Source organism: Pteropus medius, unplaced genomic scaffold (assembly GCF_902729225.1).
Source record: "Pteropus medius unplaced genomic scaffold, Ma_sr-lr_union100, whole genome shotgun sequence".
NCBI classification, from domain to species: domain Eukaryota; kingdom Metazoa; phylum Chordata; class Mammalia; order Chiroptera; family Pteropodidae; genus Pteropus; species Pteropus medius.
Genome location: NW_024349569.1, coordinates 140,904 through 162,765, shown reverse-complemented (window position 1 = coordinate 162,765; position 21,862 = coordinate 140,904). Strand labels below are relative to the sequence as shown.

Here is a 21,862-nt window from a genome sequence, read left to right as displayed (position 1 = left end):
TGTATTAAGTATGCAATTATTTTAATTTATAGAGATGATAACATAATATATAACATTCTGAAATTTGTTCTTTAAAAACTTTAGTGGCAAACAATGCTTCCGTGACCCTCCTACATACCTCTGTGCATGTGTGTTTCTTTAAAATCTCTCTCTTTCTCTCATCTATCTATCATCTATCCGTCTAGAAATGGAACTAATTGCTGAGCCATAAAGTATTTTCAGCTTGGCTATATACTGTCTGATTCCTTCTCAAAGTGGAGTTCTTTGTTGTCTCATCTTTACCAATACTTCCTGTTGTTAGACTATACAATTCTTATGAATCTGATTGGGGTGAAAGATTATCTTATTGTTTTACTATGCGTCTTGATTTATAGTGAGCATTTTTCATGTGTTTGTTGGCTACTAAGTTTTCCTATTTGAAAATTGCTTATTCATATCCTTGGCCCAGTTTTCTATTGAGTTATGTCTTTTTCTTACTGACTTTCACCAATTCCTTAAACTCTGGATATTATTTCTTTGCTTTTAAATATGCAGTTAATATTTCTCCCCAGTCTATGGCTTATTTTTAAATTTTGTTTATGGAGTCTTGCTTTTACAGACATTTTATATTTTTATATAGTCAAATTAACAATCTTTTAATTTGTAAGAAGGCTGACCTATATAACGTGACACCAAATGAAGGCAAGACCAAGTAAACCCCAATTATTCCAGTGTCCCCCAGGCTATTGGCAAATGAGTCATTCAGCACAAGTGTTTTTGTAATTGGGACACACTGTGATAATTAGTCGTTTTAGTCAGTATCAGGTGTCAGGATGCTCTTGCCTTCTGGAAGGAGTTTTGGATGAGGATATTCCTACTTGTGTGACTTTGGTAGAGGAGCTAAGGTGTGTCAGAACGAGCACTGAATATAATGTCAGAGGGTCTGGCTTCCAGCTCTACCACTAGTATCATTTGAGCCTCAGTTTCCCGATATGTAAAAAACAAAAACAAACAAAAACAAAAACAAAACTGATGCTTCTTCATGGGGCTAATTGGGTTAAGATTAGATAGGGGTGAAAATGCTTTGTAAGGAGAGAGAAAAGCAAAACATAGTTATTACTAACTTCTGTTGGACTCAATTTTTATATTTGTAGAATAAGAGATAGAATTAGATACTGAAGGCCCTTTTCAGCTTTACAATAACCAATGATTTTGCAACTAGAGTGAAAAGAGATTCTCTAAGTCAGATGGGGTACCTGGCAATTTCAGGACTCTTGGTAAAGTTACATTTGAAATAAGAAGTATTACAAGGCAAATAAGATAATACAGTATCCCTTATTTCCTTCTTTCAATGTTTTTTCTGTCCCTCCCTTCTTTCCTCTCTTTTTTCCTTTCTTCTTTTTCTCTGTTCCTTTTTCTTTTCTTCCATTCCCCAAATTTGTTATACTTCCTGGGGCACTCATTCTCACCCTCCCTGGTTAACTTCTCTTTGTTTTTGTGGGAAGATATTCGTCATTTTTCTGGGAAGCCTCCTCTTGGAGGCTTTTTCTGATTCCTCATATTTTAAGTGTGACGCTCTTCCCATGTATTCTCTTAACGAATGCACAGCCTTCATCATTGCACTTATCACACTTATTCTAGTTTTCTATAACTTTTAATAGAAAGTAAAGTTGGGGGCATGAAAGGCTCATCTCTTGTTCCCTGTATCCCCAGAGCCCATTCTAGTGCTTGGAACATAGCAGGTACTCAAATCTGAATGAATGAAGAAATAAATAGGCACTATGCTAGATAGGTAGCATGGATACAGAGGTAAATAAGGTAAAGCCTTAACTCTCAAGAAATTAAAAGTCTTGTAAGGAGGACAGATAACTGTAAAGCTGTGTTATAACAGCAAACAATAGAAATCTGTTCAAAATGCAGATATATAGAGAGGAAAGAGTTTGAGTGGGTCAAAGAGAGCTGTACAAGAGATAAATGAACTGGATCTTGAAGAATGAACAGAAATGTTAATCTGAGAAAAGTAAAGGGCATGTCAGATAGAGTGGCCGCATATTGATTCAATAATTTACTCAACAAATATTTATTGAACTGCTACTATGTGCCAAGCACAGTTCCAGGTGCTGAGGGTATAGCAGCCACAAAGGGAAACAGTACCCTTGGAATCCCCTCAACTCCTGCAGAGGTGCTCCTTCTGTCTGACCCATATTATCTGATGTCTCTGCAAATCTCCTAGGAATGTGGGTATTTACTGCATATGAAGTCCTATAAAGCAGTTGGCATGCTTCTCCTTGATCCAAGAGAACAGGGTGCTGGCTGTTTTTGTGCTGAGGAGGACGTGAGGGTTTGTATTTCTCAGTGTGTTGATCAAAGGCACACAGCTGTTACATGAGAATGCCTTGGAAATGTAATCTGAGTTCCCTACGGCACCAACTGAGCCTCACCATCTGTCTCAGGCCACTGATTAAAGACTGAGGACTTTCTTTGGCTGAACACTCCTTGCATGGGTCAAATATTAACGCAGGCATCTGCCAAGGGAAATAATAAGGTAAGAAAAAATATAAATGGAATAAAGTCTGGAAGAAGTCTCATAAATCGATATACACCATCATGTAGAGCTTTTATGGAGATAACTAGAAAGAAATACAGGGTTACACAGAGGTGAAAGTTGAGTTATTAAAGAGGTTGTTTCACGATAAAACTGGAATTTCCATTTCCAGCAAGCTTTGGACCCATTTACAGAGTGCTGGAAAGGAAATGATCTTCTTGATTTCTAATTGAGTTCTACAGATTTACTAGAGTAAGTCACTTTGGTATTTAATACAAATCCCCTTCTCCAGCTAACTGCCTGGAGGGACTGGCATAAGGTTTCTAATGAGAGAAAGAGAAAGAAGGAGAGAGAGATTGAGAGAGAGGATGCATTTTACCATTCAAAAATACATTAAAAAAATTTTTTGTTGGTTTTAATTTTCAATTTAATTTTAAAGACTAGCTTTACAACACACCACAGCAGTCCTGCACTTACTCCAATTCTTCTCCCCATGGAGGCTAACATCTTCACCATTTGCTGAATCATTTCATGTTTACTTACATATTTTCAAATAAGGTGTTTATATACTCCTTGAATTTTCAGTTTTAAGCATTATATTGATTTCTCGCTATAGTAGAAAAACTTATTTCTCTTTATTATAGATGAAGAAATTAAGGCCAAGGGAAGTTAAATGACTTGACTGCATGTCCCAATAGAGTTATATTTTAATTTTATTTAGCCCAATATTTATTGTCTACATTTGGGTTATGGAAATGATATTTTTAATGAGAGCCATGTAATAAACTTTGACTACTTTTCATTTTCTGCAGAAAATTTAATTTTTCCTGAGAGTAAATTTGCCATCTTTTTGTTTGTTTCCTTGCTTTTCTAATACTTACCACCTTTTCAACCCCAAACTTTGCTGATTCTCTAAAACTCCCTTCAAGATGTTCAGATGCATCAGGTTTCCTAGCGGGTTGCATCTTCCTGAAGGCATCTTTAATGGCAGTCTGACCTACTCCATTGTGGACTGATTGCCCTTTATTTCAGGCATACAGATGTGACTTTGAGATGATAATCCATTCATAACTATCTTGATATTCCCTTGGACTGTCCTGTTTTTTAGATCCTATGTCTTCTTTTATGGGTGAACACCTCTTTTTAGTGGATCATATAAGTCGGGGCTGAATTTATGGGACATGAATTGTTTGAAACTGAGCATGTCTTAAAACATCTTTGTTTTACCTTTTATTTTATTGCTTGTTAACTGGAGATGGAATTCTCAGATGGATACAGTTTTTCTTCAGAATGTTAGAGTAATTTATCTATTGCCTTCTAGCTTCCAGTGTTGCTGATAAATTGGAAACCAAACTAATTTCTTCCTCTTTGCATGTTTTCTTCTTCTTATATAATCTGTTTCCTTCAAGTTGCTTTTCTTCTGTTTATTTTAGACTTGAACTTACACATTTTCTGCTAATATTTAAGTATGTAAGACTAAAAACTGCTAAAAGTCACTGAGTATGAGTGAGGCTTGCTGAGTGTGCATTTCTTTGTAAAATGAGCTACTGAAGACTTCTTTGGGGGAATTCCAATGTCAGTATCCTTTCCCCTTGGGCTGCTCAGTTTCCTTGAGAAAGCTCTTCCAAAATTCTGCCTGGAGCTTCAGTAAAGGCTTAGTTTCCACTCTTCTGGAATATGAGTAGAAGAGGGCTCAGGTGGGAGGTGGGTTCATCATCCAGATGTACATTCATTTAAATTCCCCTTTTGGTAGACTACTTCTGCCTTTAACTCTTCCTGTGGTTTCCTAATCCAGAGACTCCAGAGAAAAAAACCCCAGGCTTCTCCTTGGGGGAGGGCAGTTGTTGGCTGTGCCAAGGTTGGGGGCATAAAGGGATTGTGGAATCTAACAATTTCTTAGAAAGCTCTCAACTGACTCTCCTTATTTTAGCGACTCTACTCTTCATCCCCACTGCCATCAATCTGTACAGTATGAATCAGATTGGTTCTTGACTTTCCCTACTACCAGTTTAAAATTCAGCTCTCTTAGTTTTGCTCAATCAGTTACACCTGTCCTTTTGCTTTACAGCTTCCAAATTTATTTGTTGCTTTCTCCTCTTCAATTCTCCTCATCTTTATGGCTTCATGACTTTGAAAAATATCTCTCTACTGTCATTTTAGTAGGATTTGGAGAGGGATCAAAATTACATGCAATGTTTGTGAATTTGCATATATTCAATCTGTTATCTTAACCCAGAAGCCCAAAATACTTTTAAATTAAGGATAAAAAGATGCTATTCCTATTACTGAATCTTGAACATCTATTGAAGCCAGGAAATTAGCAGCCAGATAGTATAAGGGTTCAGAGTTTAGACCCTGTAATTAAACCTGAAATTAAACCCTGTATCTCTCACTTGCTGGGTTTTTCACTTTTTGACATTTAACTAAACTCTCTCAGGCTCAGCCTTTTTCACTCTATAATAGTGATAGTAGTATAGGTAATTTATGAGATTAAAGTACAATTGTATGTATAATATGCTTATTACAGTGTCTAGAACATAATAAGTGCTCAATAAGTTAACTTGGGTGCCTACAAAAGGACAGTTAACAAATAGAAACCACAGTAAAAAACTTCATGACCTTCTGACTGTTATCGGGCACCTATTACATACCAGGCACTGTGCTAGGAACTAGCTATGCAATGGAGAACAGAACACATGCAAGCTAGCCTTTGAGGAATTAGAGTCTGGGAAGAAAACAGTATATAACCACAAGTAAATTTATAATTAAAATTTGTGGTAAATGCTATAATGGGAAATAACAGAATGCTATGAAAGAGAGTAAGAAGGGGGAATTACTTTGAATTAGTCTGTTGGGAAAGCTCTTAATGACTGAGAATAGCGCTTATGCCAAATCCAGACTGTCAAAGTGGATCGATAAAAGGCACAAAGTAAATTAATATTAACCAAAGCATATATCTCAAAGGGATTAAGATGTGATCTTGCGGTCAAATCATTTAACTTCCCTTGGCCTTAATTTCTTCATCTATAAAATAGAATTGGACAAAATAATCTTTCAATTTATAGCTTCCACAATTCTGTGCAAATTTAGGACCGTAAGAATATTATAAACAAAGTTAAATATAAAGAGAATAGAATTTTTCCACCATTTATTTCTCATTATATAGTTTATTATTGAATTTTTTTTCTTACTAAAACATAAAAATTGTTTCGAACTAGTTAAAGCAAGAAATAAAAAACTTTTCCTCCTCATCTCACAACCCCTCCACGGGGACTCCATGGGGATGATTGTTGCTAATTCAGGTCTTTTCCTGTAGTATGCCTCTGTTCCTTTATTCTAAGTATGTGACATTGTGCTCTCAGATATGAAAAAATACAAATGTATAGAAGACTGGATGATAAGCAACAAAACGTTAATAGTGGGAAATGTTGCTATTTTCTACTTTATTTTTTCCTCGTAACATTTCTCTCTTTTTCCACAGTGTGTATTTCTTTTACAATCAGAAAAATTAATTTTATTAAATAAAATAATGCTAGTCATAATGAATAATAAAAACACTTTGTCTTATTCTTAATGAGAGAGAAGAGCTATCTATTTGAATAAAAAGTTTGTGTGGAGGTAGTTCTACCTAGTAATGATGTTTTGCTGCAATCAAATTGCCAGTGAAGATTTATTCTGTAAATAGTTTTAAAAAATATGACAGCCAGGCCATATTTCAATCTCTAATAACCATGAAATATATTCACAAAAGGAAGTGCTGGTCTTTATCAGCAAGATCTTCCTTTCTGTAATGAGTTCAGGGGCAGGCTGCATTGAAAAGAAAAATTTCTCTAACATCTTTTAATAATTTGTAGAGTTGAAGATTATCAGCCTTAGAAAAGGGGTGGTAGATTTAATACTCTGTCTTATCTTCCACTTTGTCTAATATTTCTATTCTTTCAATCTTAATTTATTATTTTCCAAGAATTGTAAGATATATATATTCATCCTACTGACTTTCTTATATATATAGCTGTATTTTTATATATATCTGTATTATTATTCTAATACACATATATATATCTGTATTCCTATTGAATGATTCAATTTGGATTCTGCCATAATCAAATTATATCAAGACTCTTTTAACTCTTTGAGAAGTTCAGGTAGAGTTTCATTATGTAATATTGTTGAAACTTTAAGGAACTGAGGATGTTCCATGAATGTTGCAGTTTGGATCAATGCCTGGTGCTATGGAGTTACCACCAAGGTTTGTGAATTCTTATTTATACCAAGCACAGTCTATGAACTAAATACATAACATTTACTACTATTTTTCAAATATTTATTAAGGTTATAGAATTTAATATACTATAATATAAATTTATTTAAAGCTTTTAAAACATTTTGTCAGCATGCATTTTGTCAATAAATATTTTTTAAAGTTTTGGTATCATTTATCTCGTGAAAAAATGAGCACTTGATCTGGAATATATATCTTTCAACAACCATAAATATTGTTTTCATGTATCCTGGGTTGACCATTTAACTAGTTGTGTGACTTATTTAATTTTCCTCATTTGAAAAAATGTAAATAATAATTCAAACTGTATTTATTCCTCCAGGAAGTTTTTGAGCCTCAAGTATTTTAAGAAGCCACATACTTTGAACATCATTATGATAGAATTGGTATCACAATTGTCCATATAATGATATGAAGCACAATGAGATAATTGAAAGAAATGAACCTACCCTTCCACCTCAGTATCCAAGAATTAGGTTTAAGTTTCTTGATTTTTAAATTCATTAAAGCTTTGTTTTTGTTTTTTACTTCAGTAGTAATATATTTAAAAAATTGAAGCAAAATTTCTGGGTCAGCATGACAGAATGAGTACATGCAGAAATCTCTACCTTCTGTTCTAAATACATAGGAATGAGAGATCAAATATTAAACAATATATACAATCACATTCAAAACCAACTAAAATAACTACTATAGACAGATGCAGAGAGGGAAACTACAGAGGCAAGCAGGACCTGAAGGGACATAGCTCTCCGGAAGCTGGGATTGGAAACAGGACACATGAAGAGGAATTTTCACTCAAAAGGCTAATCAGCTCTTTGTTCTGTTTCTGTAGATATGCTTGCTGCATAGGCCAGCAAGCATATCTGGAAATTAATTAAAGACTCATCTTCCCTTTTGCTTGTTCTGTCTAAGCAACAAACATAACTGCCTGTACTCCCTAGCAACTCCTGTGCTTTGTAACTCTTTGTAACTGCCTGCAACCCATAGCAACTCCCCTGCTTTGTGACCGGCTGAGGACAAATTAACCAATCAGCCCATGCCAAATAAATTCTATATAAGCAATGTGGCAACTGAGCTCTGGGCCAGATCTTCAGAGCACCAGAGTTCTCTAACTCTCTGAGTGCTGCTTGATTTCTTGCCAGTCTGATTTTTGCAACTTTTCTGCAACACAGGGATTTTAGTGCCTTCACGAGATCAGAGACTAAACATGCTTCAGTCATGATGAGGATGGAGACCAAGTTTTCTTTTTCACTATGGGTGATAAGGGCTATTTTTCTTTGCTCTCAAATATTCTGTGTGCTCTGTGTTTAAAGACAGGGAAATAAATTCACCTACCCATCTGAAGCCTAGTCTGTCCAAGACTGGTAGCTGAAACAGGTTTTTATGTGAAACAACTGGTAAGACAAGAGTGAGGTAACTAATTCTGCTCTACACGTAGGTCAAATGTAGGAGAAACCTGAACTGAGAACGATCTCTCAAACAAAAAGAACACGAAGACATTCAATGTCAAAAAAAAAAACAGCCTCTAGAATCCATAAATAGGAAAATTCATAATCATAGAAAGAGAGCTAACAGAATAATTTGGAAGGCCCTTAACATTTTAAACTGTCCAAAAAAACCTCACCCAATTCCCAAAATGCAAAATTATCATACATAAAACAAGGTTAGCAGGTAATAAAAGCAGTAGAGTCAGATATAAAAAGGAACCTGTTGGAAATCATGGAAATAAAATATAGCCACAAAATTTTAAAATATAATGAATGAGCTAAATAGTGATTTTGAAAAAGCTAAAGAGAGAGTTAACAAATTGGAAGAGAGAACAGAAGAAATGGCCCAGGATGGAAATACAAAGAGATGTGAGGAATAAAAGAGAATCTGAAAAACATGGAAGATAAAATGGGATGCAGGACATTAAAAAAATTTAAAATCTTACAAATCACTAGAGAAAAAGCATAGATTACCTGCAATGATATATCAATCAGATCAATAGTAGACTCCTCAGACATAGCAATAAAAGCCATACAACAATGCAGTTATTGCTTCAAAGTACTGAGTGAAAATAAATGTATACTTAAAATTTGACACTGAGAAAAATTATCATTTAAAATATAAAATGTTAAAAATATTTTAGGACAATCTCATAAATAGAAATAAGTTGAACCTACTTACTCAAAGATATACACTCAAATTGAATTAAAAAAATTTAGCTATATGCCGTTCAGAGAGACACATATAAAACAAATTATATATATGATGAAAATAAAGGTATTTAAAAATTATCAGGCTGTGAAAAAAAACAAAACCCTAATGTTATCAATTAAAGATGTATAGGAAATAATTATGATTTATGGGATTTTCATTAAAATATTCTAGAAGAAATAAGAAAAAAAGGAAAGAAAGAAAGTAGAAGGAAACAAAATAACATTAAAATGATGAAGAAAAGGGTAAATGTAACAAGATTGGCAAAATACTCATAATTGCTAAATTTGTTATATTCTTTTTTCTAATTTTATGTGGTTAAAAAGTTCTAAAAAAAGAGAAACATAAAAATAGATAAGTGAGGAGTTGAAAAAATTTTGGAGAATACAATGAAAAGTGGTACTAATAAAATTATAAAAGGAGTAAAGGGACAATTTTCTAGTAATATGATAAATTGCCAGAATTGACTACAAAGAAATATAAAACTTATTAAGTTGGACCTATAACCATGAAAAATCATGAAATCAGGAGTCAAAAATGTCCTCTGACATTTCCAAAAGATCATCAGCTCACATACCATAGTTTAATGGACCAGTTATTGTAAACCTTAAAAAAAAAAGGTACTATCTATTTTACACAAACTGTTTTGGAGGAGAAAGAAAGAGGGAAAATCCAGCTGTCAGATTATAATATTCTGGATGCTAAATCTAAAAGTATTGATTATAGAACTTGGATTATACACTAACCTCAGAGCAGCTGTTTTATCTGGGGAGGTAGGAAGGAGCATAGAATTGGGAATTGTGGTTCAATGAGACCTCAGCTTTATTTATGGTATTTTAAATCTTTTATTTAAAAAAGTTGTGAAGCAATATGAAAAAGATAATAATTGTTAATCTTGTATGGTAGGAACATTTAAATTATTTTTTACATTTCTAAAGATTTTTATTTTTTCAAACAAATGTGTGCAACAAATTACATTGTTTGCTGCTTAACTTCAACAGCTGAGAAAATCATCTTTTTAAGGCATATTATGTGCCAGCTGTCAGACCTATTCAGTGGTAGGAAGCCTAGAATATATTTACTATTCTTAAATCATGAGTAGTTCAAGTTACTACAGGTCTTGTAAACATGACCATCTTTTCTCATGTAAACTGATGAAAGATTAAAGAGTTTTATTTTTCAAACATTCATTTGCCCATGAGTTGAACAGTTATTAATTAATCAATCAATCAATCATTTTACATTCAGATGAATTTTTATTCAACAAACTTTTATGGAGTGCCTACTACATTCTGTGCACTACATCAGGGGTCCCCAATATCTAGGTCGTGGACTGGTACCAGTACATGGTCTGTTAGGAACAGGGCTGCACAGCAGGAGATGAGCTGCAAGCGAGTGAGGTTTCATCTATATTTGCAGCCACTCCCTAGTGCTGGAATCACCACCTCAGCTCCACCACAGATCATCAGGCATTAGATTCTCTTAGGAGCACTGGTCCCTGGTGCCAAAAAGTTTGGGGACCGCCATACTACATGACTAGGCACTGGGTGTATAGGAGTGAGAGATAAATCCTGTCCTTAAGGAGGGGAGATGGAAAATAAGGTCAATGCAATAGAGTGAAATCAGCAGTGTTTAGGGCTACGTAGAGGCCCATCCATCCTAGCCTTAAGGATCAGGGAATATGATGCTTGAATCAATAACTGCCGTTAATCATCAAACAAAGGTGGGAGGTGCTTGGGAAGGGGGGAAGAATGTTAGAAGCGAAGATAATAGAACATGCACACAAGGAGAGAATGTCAGAGGGAGTGCAAGTTTGGAATTGCTGGAGAGGAGGCCAGTAAGTTTAGAAGTGAGATCACAATTGGGCCTCTGCAACTGAAGATTTTAAACTTAATTTGAGAGCTACAGAGAACCATTGAAATAAGAAATCATATGCAAAGTGTAGAGAAGCCAATTTCCTTGGTGGCCCCAAAGAAAAGAGAGCATAGTATGTCGCACTACCTGATGGATACTGATACTGATGGGGTAGGGCCTCAGCTTGAGCCTAAGCTGTATCTAGTGCTGCATTTCAAGATATGTCAGCAAATGTCTTATGTACTGATGGAGCAAGCCAGATAGAAATTGATTTGCTCTGGGAACTTAGGTACCTCCTGAGAGATAATTAATCCTAAAACAAAGAAAGTTTGGTATAGTATCAAATCTTAATGGCAGAAGAGAAGAAGTGAGTTTGAAATAACAAGATACCTATTACGTTTATATATTCCCTGGCTGAACTTCCCCATGAACTCATGTCTGGGAAGATACTAAAATGACAGTGAAGAAATATTTCTTTGATACTCCGCAAGACAGTGTAACAAACAGAAAAGGACATACTTCCTCACCTCTACTTCTCATTTTCCAGAAATAAGTGTAATTTTGGTACCTCCAATGGTCAAAAGTCGTGGTACCCAGCAGAGGTGGCTGCAGAGGAAGGATGTGGTGTATACACAAGACAATTAGTGGTGGTGCTTGGGTGGTGCAATTGTCCTCAAAGGAAGTGTCAGGGATGTCTTGTGCTTGTTACTCAGTGAGAGTGATTGACACGTAAGTGCCTGGTGAGTGCTGTAACATCTAGCAAAAGAGGGATAGAATAGGAGAAGAGGGAGAAAACGTTATCTTGTTGGATTTTTGTTAGCACAAAAGGTATACCCCGCAAAGACACAGATACAATCGGACTGAGGTATGGGCCAATTTGCTGTTCTACCCTGGCAAATAAGGGCAAGAACCCAGCAAAATGCAAGCTAATACGAATAGGCCTGAACTACCTCTCCCTGATAAGTTTCCCAAATTCAGAGAATACTAGCCCCTGGCAACTCCACGCTCACTTACTGTAAAAGTGTAAAAGGTTAGGTTACTTCCCAGGCTGTAGAACCAGTGTCCAATTGCCCTCGGAGATAGCACATCCTTCATCCAAAAGGAAACTTAGCCTGTAGCTTGTACCCAGCTAATCTTTTTCCACATTGCTGCATCTAAGCACTTCCGTTTCTCATTGCTTTCACAGAGAGCAGAGATAGATTTTCATGATTCTTCATGACTCTGTTCTCTCTGCTTTAATAACCAAAGGCTAACACCAAATGAACTCGTTGATAGAGAACAACAAGCAATTTTGTCTGATTCTTATTATTCTTGCTGAAACTGCAATTATGTTACTCTGACTGACAGATTCTTAAAAGAGATTCAGTGAAAATATCCTTGATCAAATTCACTAAGGAACAGAATGTTTCAAGTGGGCATGTCTGGCTAGAATCACCCTGAACAGCTCAGTAACAGCACATCAAAAGATTGCCGAATTCTTATTTCCAATCAGAAAAATAAAGCCAGTCTGAAATCTGGAAGCATTTTGAGGGCAGATGGTATTAGCATAGTAGTAAACACATTTTTGGCTGCTGCTTTTCCCCCCTTCACAGTAGTTATGTTTAATGTGCTGAGAGAAAGCTGTTTGCTTGCAGAATCTTATTATAGAGCAAAATATACTTGTTCCAGAGAAAAGAAATTAAATTGGTTCCAAGTCAAAGGAAATTAACAGGTGTCACTTCACCAATCCAGGACTAAAATGGGTTATTATAAACAGGGCTAATACAAATTTTTCTGGCTCTTGCTCCACCTATTATGCAAGACTGCATGCCCCTGTAAGTTCTTCCTGATTATTTCCAGAGACTTCAGGGGGTGGTTCACATGTGCTCACACACGAGTGCTGTTGGCTGCCACAGAGTGCCTGCCATTCCCTTGCTCTATAGCACAAGCTCCTCTCTGTTGCTATTTACTACTAAGGACTGCATAGCTTAACAAACTGCAAATAAATCTTAATCAGCACTGCTGCTTTAGCCAGGCTCTGTGACACTTCGATGGAAGGATATTACATTGCTGGTTCCATGGATGCGCTGAGGTCTGCAAGATGGCACAGGTAGAGGGAGAATCTCTGTGTCCTGGTCAATGTCACACACTTAGATTAATTGTTAAAAGAATTATGGAATTTTTATCCACAGCTCTTTCTCCTCCTAGGACCCAGACTCCAAGCTGTGGAGAAGTAAGAGGGTAGTATGTGGGTATGATGCAACAAGAAGGTGCCTATCAGATCGGACTGTACCATACTTGAGATGGTCCTCAGCTGCTGTTCTCTGAAATCATTAACACATTTATACAGAGTCCAGGCTTTCCATGGGATGCTCCCATGGGATTCATTCTTGGGAGATATGGGACACCTCTGACAGGCAACTTTGACTTGAGGTTTCCTAACAGACTTGTCAAACTTTCCTTAGAACTGAATCTCAGTCTAAGATGCTTCTTCACAGCCTTTCTTTTCTTCCCCTCTTTCTTTTGCTGTTTGATGACTCTCTCTGTTCTCTGCTCCACTCCCCATATTTTTTTCTCATAGCCATTTTCCCTAATACATTTTCCTTTTGCACATTTAGTTCCATCATGGCATCTGCTTTTCATAGGGCCTGAACAAATACAGTGAATGAGTATTATCTGCAATAGAATGTCTGTCTATTTATTCTCCCTGTTGCTGAACCACATGTATCTTCTTGGTCATTTCCCTTCAGAGTTTTATCTTCCAGATGGCTTCTGGGTCATTTTATGAATAGATTTGACCTCAACTCCCCCCATATTTTCCGGGCATGCTCAGATATGCCTGGATCTCAGTAGGAGATGTGATGTGATGGAGGCTCAAGCTGAGCCCCTTGCTATACATTCTAGAGCATCTATTATGACTCTTCCCTGGTTCGATGCACAGCTAGAGAAACAAAAGAAATACAATAAATGATTCCTGACTTTTAAATTAAAATCCAGTTAGGGAGATAATAGTCACACATGTGCCACAAGTGATTAAGAATACAGATAATAATTGTTAACCATTAATTTCTCAAGGACATGGAGAGAACTTCAAGAAATAGTGTTCTCTGTTTCTCTGAGCATGTAGCCATGTGTTTAGGATAATGAAAGAGAACAGCAGAAAACTGTTTTTTCCTTTCTTTCTGAGCAGCTTCATGAACAGCTAGATGTGAAAGATGTGAAGGTGAAAAAGGCACTGTGATCATCATACTTGTTACTGTGATGTGCTAAGAGATTATCGCCTTTCATGAAGGCCTTGCTAAATTCTCTCATTGTGTAACATACTCGTAGAATTCATGGCTTACATGAGGTCTTCACTTTTTGCTTCCCAAAGTAAAAAGGTAGATGGAAATGGGGAATAAATTTAAAATAATAGTTTAGCTCTCAATCAGGCAGAAGAGCTCAGCATTAATTCCTGAAAGGTATAATATTTTACACCTAAGAATATATATGGTGGTGATGGAGGTAGGGGAAGGTAAATGCCAATTAGATCTTCAATGCTGATATCAATAATGATATCGTTTTTTTGACATTTTTGGCTCTTGGATAAATTCTAGATTAATAGGCATACAAGTAATGTCAATGATTATTTAGCATGTCCTCTTGCTGATAGGTAGGATAGAACCATGAAAGAAAGTTGATATGTAATGAGCACTGTTAAGTCATGGAAATTGCTCAGAGAAAGGAAAGTATCAGCACAGTTAAGTGAGGTTAATTGAAAGGGATGAATTAGCTTTGGCACTGAGGTTTGAAATCTTGTTATTTTGAGTTTCTTAAATGAGAGATAATAATGTTGACTTTTAAAAATGGACTGGGAGATCCTCGGAGTTAAACTGTCCCTTGGGCCTTTGAACAGTTGTCAGGTGACTTTGGTGGCTTGCATATTTTTCTAAAGAGGGTTAGGTCAAGCTAATGACAAACTAAATACCAAGTGTAATCCCACTCTCTCATGACATCACTGGATAAACTATTAATATGCAGAAGCTTCTAAAATCTTTATCTGGGAATTTGTCAATGTTTTGGGCACAATAGTCCCTAACATCTATAATGTTAGATAAACTTAAATGGGACAATCAAATAGACAAATCAAACTGACTCATGAATAAGCAGTAGGATTTTTCCTCCAAGTTACATTGAAATTGACCAATTCAACTAAATTGACAAATTGACGAGTTGTTTTGTGATATATTAATATTTCGTCATTGTAGTTAATATTTTAAATATTGTAGAGCTAATTCCTATTTTAACATGTACAATATAAATGATCGTCCCATAAACTCAATACCAACACATGGAATAGTATGAATATTTTGATTCTATATGATTAAGAAAAAATTTTTTTCACGTATCAGATACCTTTACCTAAAATATCTTGAGAATTTGAGATTGTATCTATGCAGCCTCAAACATTAATAAAAAGTAATATAAAGTTTCTTTCCCCTGTGGGTGGTACAAGTAAAAGTAATTTAAATTTTCTTTATACTTCCATATTTTCAAATTTTTTATAATAAGGATAACTTTTTAATTGCACAAAAAATAATTTTGAGTGGTTAAAAAAGGGACAGGTGGGGTTTGGTGACTAGGAAAACATTCCTAGCATTTGAAACAATCTGGCAAGAGCTTAGAGGCAAAAGACAGAAATCTGACTGCATTCAAGGAGTTTGCCAGATGGCAACAAATAACTGCTAGTGTTCGATTGCGTTATAATTATTGTATACTATTTGTCACTTCAGCAAGCTATCTTTTTACAAGGCATGTGGTGACAGAATGTTGTTTTAAGATTACCTATCATTCGGCTTATGTTGAACTGAAGAAATGGAATGTAAAGTCTTTCTTTCAGTAATGTCTCTGGGGTATCAGGAAGAATGGGAAAAGGTTTGACTATGAACACAGCTAAATAGAGAATTTTTTTTCTTTATGCCTTCTGGGAATGCATTATTTTCACTGACCCTAATTGGGAATTAATTTTTTAATTATTATTAGAAAAAAATTTTCTTAAATGCCTACATCACCTAGTATTCCTAGATGATCTCCCATCCAAGTACTAACCAGGCCCTACCTGCTTAGCTTCCAAGATCAGACGAATTTGAGCACATTCAGACTTGTGTGGCTGTAGACTTAATTGGGAATTTAGAAGGAATATTTGCTCTATTATCTATAAAGATAATAAAGATTATCTATAAAGGATTTGCTGAGCAAATGCAATTATGGGGGTCATGTTTGAAGGGCTTAACTTCTTGATGTGCTTTCAAGTCTAGTTAAACACTAATGAAGCTTCTTTTACCTCCAAACATCTGGAATGTTGATTACAGATTCATCTTGATAGTCTAGTTTTAGTCAGTGTTTATATGTGAAAATTATACAATTCTGTCTTTCAGATATATGTTCCATAACTCATGTTTTTCACTAGTTTTGATCAGTTCTTCTTTTACCTTCAATCTATCCAAATGACTTTGAGTTTTGCTGTATGAGTTTACTGCTGGATTAGTTTACTGACAGAGATATATAAACCATGGCTTCCACAGCTGTTTTAGATGAAACTGTATATTAATGTGTAAACTTGCAACATACGGCATAGCTGGAAAGGTATGCAGAGCAGGTGACTGAGGGGATAACTTTCACTGCTTGGACTAAAGTCAATTTTGAAGGAGCTAAAGATGGCCATTGAATTTCTGGTGTGTGTGTGTGTGTGTGTGTGTGAGAGAGAGAGAGAGAGAGAGAGAGAGAGAGAGGAGAGAGAGAGAGAGAGAGAGATTTGGGGTGTGTGTGTGTGCAAGGCAGAGAACTCTTCATATTTCAAATAGCTATAGCTATGGGTAGTAAGATGAACTCACATTTTATATCCTCACATGCTGAGTAAGGGGAGCAGCCAAGTGCAGCACTGATTTGTTAATATTAGTATATCGCTCTTGGTTTATGATGTTTTAAACACATGTTAGAGGTATTCATGAAGATTAAAAGATAAATTTAAAACCTGCATCAATTGTAACAAAAGTCAACTGGAAAGAAAAGATTTTAAGTACCTGGGGTGTTAATACAAATTGGTAGCCAAAGGAACAGAGTCTTAGTCAACATATTTCCATGTCCCTCTAAACACAAATAGACTCAAACCTTTGGAGGTTGTTCCTCTGAGATGTTTCATCAGTGACATCACAGTGATTGCCACCTCTCTGGGACTACTTTAGGCCCTGTCCAGTACCTAGGAGTCCAGAAAGCTCTGAAGACAAGCAGGAGTTGGAGCCTAAGTTGGAGAGAGAGGGAGGAGAAGCCTACCACAGCCAGGTGTGTTCTTGACCCTCTTAGGGAACAGTAGGATTTTTATGTTTATCATACAGAGTGTGTGTGTGTGTGTGTGCATGTGTGTGTGTGTGTGTACAAGTTGCAAATGGGAAAGGCAGAGGAGTGTTTACATTTTTTAATAAAATAGACAATGCTTACTGTATGCAGTATTTAAGATATAAGATGAATAATATTGATTCTTGTCTTTTTTTTCCTCATGGATGCATTTTCTCTTTTTCTCTTAATTTTTTTTTTTTTTTTTTAATTTTTTTTTTTTTTTTATATCATGGAGGAAAGTCTGTCTTGTGTCTTCTCAAAGTCTCCATTCAAAGAAAGTCAATGCCAATTTATTCAGAGCTTTTTTTTGGTTTTTATTTCATCTATATGGGAATCACTTTAAATCATATAGTGTGACCTTGACTCCAGGGGATTTAAAATGGAGCTAAAATTGTCTTTGTGGGTTAACACCAGAAAAAAGAAGGTTTCTGATTTGAATTTCTGCCTAACTTTGGTATAAATGTGTGTGAAAGTCATGTCCACCCTTTACAGTCAGCATATATCTTAATTAAATTGGATTCATTAGAAATTCTCACCTTAACTCTTTGTGTTTATTCATTTAAAAATATATAAAAACAAATATTTAAGTTCACCATCAAAGCGCAAGAAATAGTAAGAGGTAAATCACAGGATATAAAGAAGTGTGATTAGTGGCCTTTCAATTCAGAGACTACTGACAAGAATGTGAAGAGGGCATAAAACATACAGTTTGACAATAATTGTAAGGCAACGCCTTTATAAACATCACCCAGGTCAAGAAACAGATCATTGCCAGCACCCAGAAGTCCGTTTCTGGTCGCTTCCCTCTTCTGCTCCATTGTAGGTAATCACTATCTTGATCATTGAGATAGTCTTGTCTATGCTTCTCTTTATAACTTTACTGTCTATGTCTTTATTCCTAAATGATATAATTAAGTTCCCTGTATTTGGCTTTGTATAAATGGAATCCTATCTTATGTTTCTTCTGTAAATTCTTCTTTTGTCCAACAATTATATTTATGGATCCACCCATCTTGTTGAATATTGTTATAGTTCATATATTATCTTAGCTCTATAGTATTCAAGTATACAAATATAACACAATTTGTCATCCAGCTTGGGGATATTGTAACAATGTTGTGAACATTCTTATATTAGCATCCTGGTACATATGTGCTTGAGTTTTTTATAGTAGAAGTGAAATTGCTGGATAATAAGGAATGAGCATTATTAACCTTAATAAAAAATGTCAAAAAAAATTTTTGTCAAAGTAGTTGAGAATTTCCACTAACTTTGTTTAACCAGGGCAGTTAACTACAGTAGTAACTCATTCTTGTAATCACTCCTATGGAGTAATCACAATTCCAGAAACTAGTTCCAGACTGCCAGTTCTAGTTTTGCCTCTTACATGCTACATGTCATTACACGAACAATTTATTAATCCCTCTCTAAAAGCCGGTTTCTCAGCTGTAATCTTGGGAGAGACAAAAAAATCATAATAATACTTGCCTCGGTTGTTGTGAAGGTCAGAGTTGTGAAGGTCTCATGACCAGAGCTGTGGACAGCTTTCAATAACATTTTCCCAATGTTTCTGTTGGGTCACTCTCCATGATTCTCTTTATCTAAAAGCTTAATCTAATGCAGATTTGTGGGACAGTTATCTTGCCTTCCCTGAACTGGGTTGTTTTGATCATTATAAAATGTCTCATATTTTTTGTATATCTCTGTATTTCTTTAGAACTTACCCAAATAAGTTGGCATTTGGACCAGGATTTGATTTTATTAATAAATTCATAAGGAAGAGTCTGCCTTTGATTCTCATTCCTTTGCCTCCAGGCTCTCTGCCTGGATTCATCACCTCCCTGTTCCCCTCTACTTTATATACATTCTTACAGATTCTCTCCACTTCCTTTATTATCCACTTATTTTTATCAGTTCACTTTTTTTTTCAGGCAAGTCTTTGTAAAGATTTTCATTGGCAATTTACTATATCTTTCATATGGAGTGCCAAAAGATGGATAAGAATTAAAAGAAACATAAATCAATCATCACTAGCTATATTCTACACCACAATTCAACTACCTACTGGTTAACACCATCTGCTTTGAACTTGTGTTATACTAACAATTAAATAATATGAAAATGACTATTCAGCTGGTTTATACAATTAATAATTTTGTTCACTAATAATGCAACAAATATAGTTATTACAATTAATAATTTAGTCAGGTTAGATGGATTAAAATACCCTTCAGGCCAAAAGTTTGCTAATAACCTTTCTTGCCTCCTGAACTCCTACCCTTAGAAAATGAACAAAATACCCTTTCCCCCTAAACTTCTTCACTCTACAGGAGACTTTTGTCCTAAATATCTAAAATATTATCTTTAATCTTTAATATCATTTAGTTTGCACACACAAAGTATCGTTTATGCCACATCTCTGAGGGTAATAATTTGATTGCATTACTTTTGTTCTCCAAGTATGGTTTCCTAAATGTACTATCTGTACAAACTATAGAGATACCATCCCTGCTCTTTGAAGTGTTTACAATCTAGGTACATCCTAGACCTGCCTAAAAATAGCTGGCACAAGCCCTTGTTGAAATAGAAGTACCCATGAGGTTAACACTTGCTCTTTGTACTGAGTGCCTGTCATGTGAGGAACTTTTGGTTGACCCCAGTAGGTTCTGTGCCCAATGCAGTGCTCATAAAAGGCCAAGCAGATGTTGAAACTACTTCATGCTTGCCCAGGGTTAGATGAAGACCTCTGTAGCCTGAAATCTGAAAAATTATGGTATCCTACTTCTATGTATAATTCAAAGCAAGAACAATACTAAACCATAACTTTTTTTTTCTGTTTTGATGACCTTGCTTGCTGGTACTCTAAGCGAAGCAAGCACACACATACACATATGCAAACACAGAAATTAGAGAAAGGGAAATATAATATTTAATATTTTGTCAGAAGTATCAATATAATCATTATAGGAAAAAAGTCAGGACTCTGTTGGTCTTTTTGACATCAGGCAGATGTATTAGTCAGAATTCTTCAGAGAAACAGAACCAATAGGGTGTGTATGTGTATGTGATATATAAGATATGCCATTATATATATATATATATATATATATATGTTATATATATGTATATATATACATACATACATACATTATATATATATATATATATAAAAAATAGAAGCCCTTGTGGGAAGAGGATAGTGTTATAATACTGATAGTGCCCATTTTATATATATATATATATATATATATATATATATATATATATATATATATATATAATGTATGTATGTATATATATGCAATTGGCTCATGCAATGATGGAGGCTGGCAAGTCCAAAATTTGCAGGGCAGACCAGCAGGCTGGAGACCCAGAGAAGAAATGCAATTCTAGTCCAAAGATATTCTGGAGGCTAGAAATCTGAGATAAAGGTGTTGGTAGGGTGGATTTCTTCTGAGGCTTCTCTCCTTGACTTGCAGATGACCATCTTCTCTCTGTCTTCACATGGTCTTCCCTCCGTACATGTCTGTGTTCTAATCTCGTTTTCTTATAAGGACACCAGTTATATAGGATTAGGATCTGTCTGAATGCCCTCACTTTAAGTTAATTATCTCTGAAAAATCCTATCTCCAGATACAGTCATATTCTGAGATACTGGGGGTTAGGATTTCAACGCATGAATTTGGCAGGGGGCAACACAATTTAGCCCATAACACTATCCTCTTCCACAAGGCTTCTATTTCCTTTGAGGAGGGAAGGCTCATTAATCTCCCCATGTTTTCTTTGTTATTTCCTGTTAGGAGGTGAGGACAAGCAGGAGGTCTCCGGTGTAAACTCAGAAGTCTGCCCTCGGTTCTCACCGAGCCACTCTGAGCATGGAGCTATCCACCCGGGAGCTGTGTCTCAACTTCACCATTGTCCTGATTACGGTTCTCCTTATGTGGCTCCTTGTGAGGTCATATCAGTACTGAGACGGCATGCCATACTCCTGGGATTGATTGCAACGCTCCAGAGCTGCCTGTTGTATGCCCTGAGATCCCACTGCTGTCATGGGATGCCTCTCTTGGCACCCTGAGGCACTCATAACCTGCAGTCACAATATCTGAGGTGCCTCCATTGTTAGGATTGATTGTATGTTCTCTAAAGATGCTGCTCTCAAGAGCTGCCAAGTGTTTGCCAGTGAGCATTAGATTTATTCCCCAACTCTTATGGCAAATGTGTTAGACAAGCCACAAGGTTAAAATAAAACTGGATTCGTGATAATGTAGAACTATAACAAGCCCCTGATCTGTCTCATCACACAGCCCTTCAACTTGCACTGTCTGCAACCAAACTCTAAATCATCCTGCCAGAAGAAAGAAATGTTAGAGGAAGTCTTTGTCAGTCCTCATAGCTATCATGTGAATAAAGTTAAGTCAACCACAAAAATGACTTTTAGAGCTTATTTTAGTTTCTATTTGTGGTACTGCATTTGACCCTTGGCTGGGATTGAAGTGATAAATGTTGGAGTATTTCTAGCATTTGAGCTAAGCCAAGATACTCCATCTGCTGAGGATTTGAAACTAAGTCAATTAAGAGTGTCACATTTCAAATAATTTCGTTGGTTCACTACTCCTCAAACTTTCCTTCTAAACTAGTCCCAAGGG

General features: G+C 35.7%; 1 protein-coding gene across 3 annotated transcripts; it reads left to right on the top strand.

Annotated features, from left to right (window-relative positions):
• Window positions 1–2,257: 2,257 nt before the first annotated feature.
• Window positions 2,258–21,644, top strand: LOC120619024 (uncharacterized). Of its 3 annotated transcripts, XR_005657340.1 has the most exons (4): window positions 2,276–2,524; window positions 6,707–6,773; window positions 17,066–17,162; window positions 21,017–21,644. XR_005657340.1 is itself a non-coding variant. In XM_039883154.1 (3 exons), exons 1-3 carry the CDS (start codon window positions 2,480–2,482, stop codon window positions 21,289–21,291), a joined length of 387 nt encoding a protein of 128 aa, XP_039739088.1. In that variant the 5' UTR covers window positions 2,258–2,479; the 3' UTR covers window positions 21,292–21,644. The 3 variants fall into 3 exon arrangements, 1 of the variants encoding a protein (XP_039739088.1); XM_039883154.1 differs by lacking the exon at window positions 17,066–17,162 and having other exon boundaries at window positions 2,258–2,524; XR_005657339.1 differs by lacking the exon at window positions 6,707–6,773 and having other exon boundaries at window positions 2,296–2,524.
• Window positions 21,645–21,862: the final 218 nt, after the last annotated feature.

Excerpts from the sequence above, each read along its gene's own strand:
- LOC120619024 (XM_039883154.1), top strand. The coding sequence starts at position 2,480 with ATGGGTCAAATATTAACGCAGGCATCTGCCAAGGGAAATAATAAG. Across the intron at positions 2,525-6,706 it reads CTGCCAAGGGAAATAATAAG|GAACTGAGGATGTTCCATGA; the intron begins GTAAGAAAAAAT and ends TGAAACTTTAAG. Across the intron at positions 6,774-21,016 it reads GCTATGGAGTTACCACCAAG|GAGGTGAGGACAAGCAGGAG; the intron begins GTTTGTGAATTC and ends ATTTCCTGTTAG.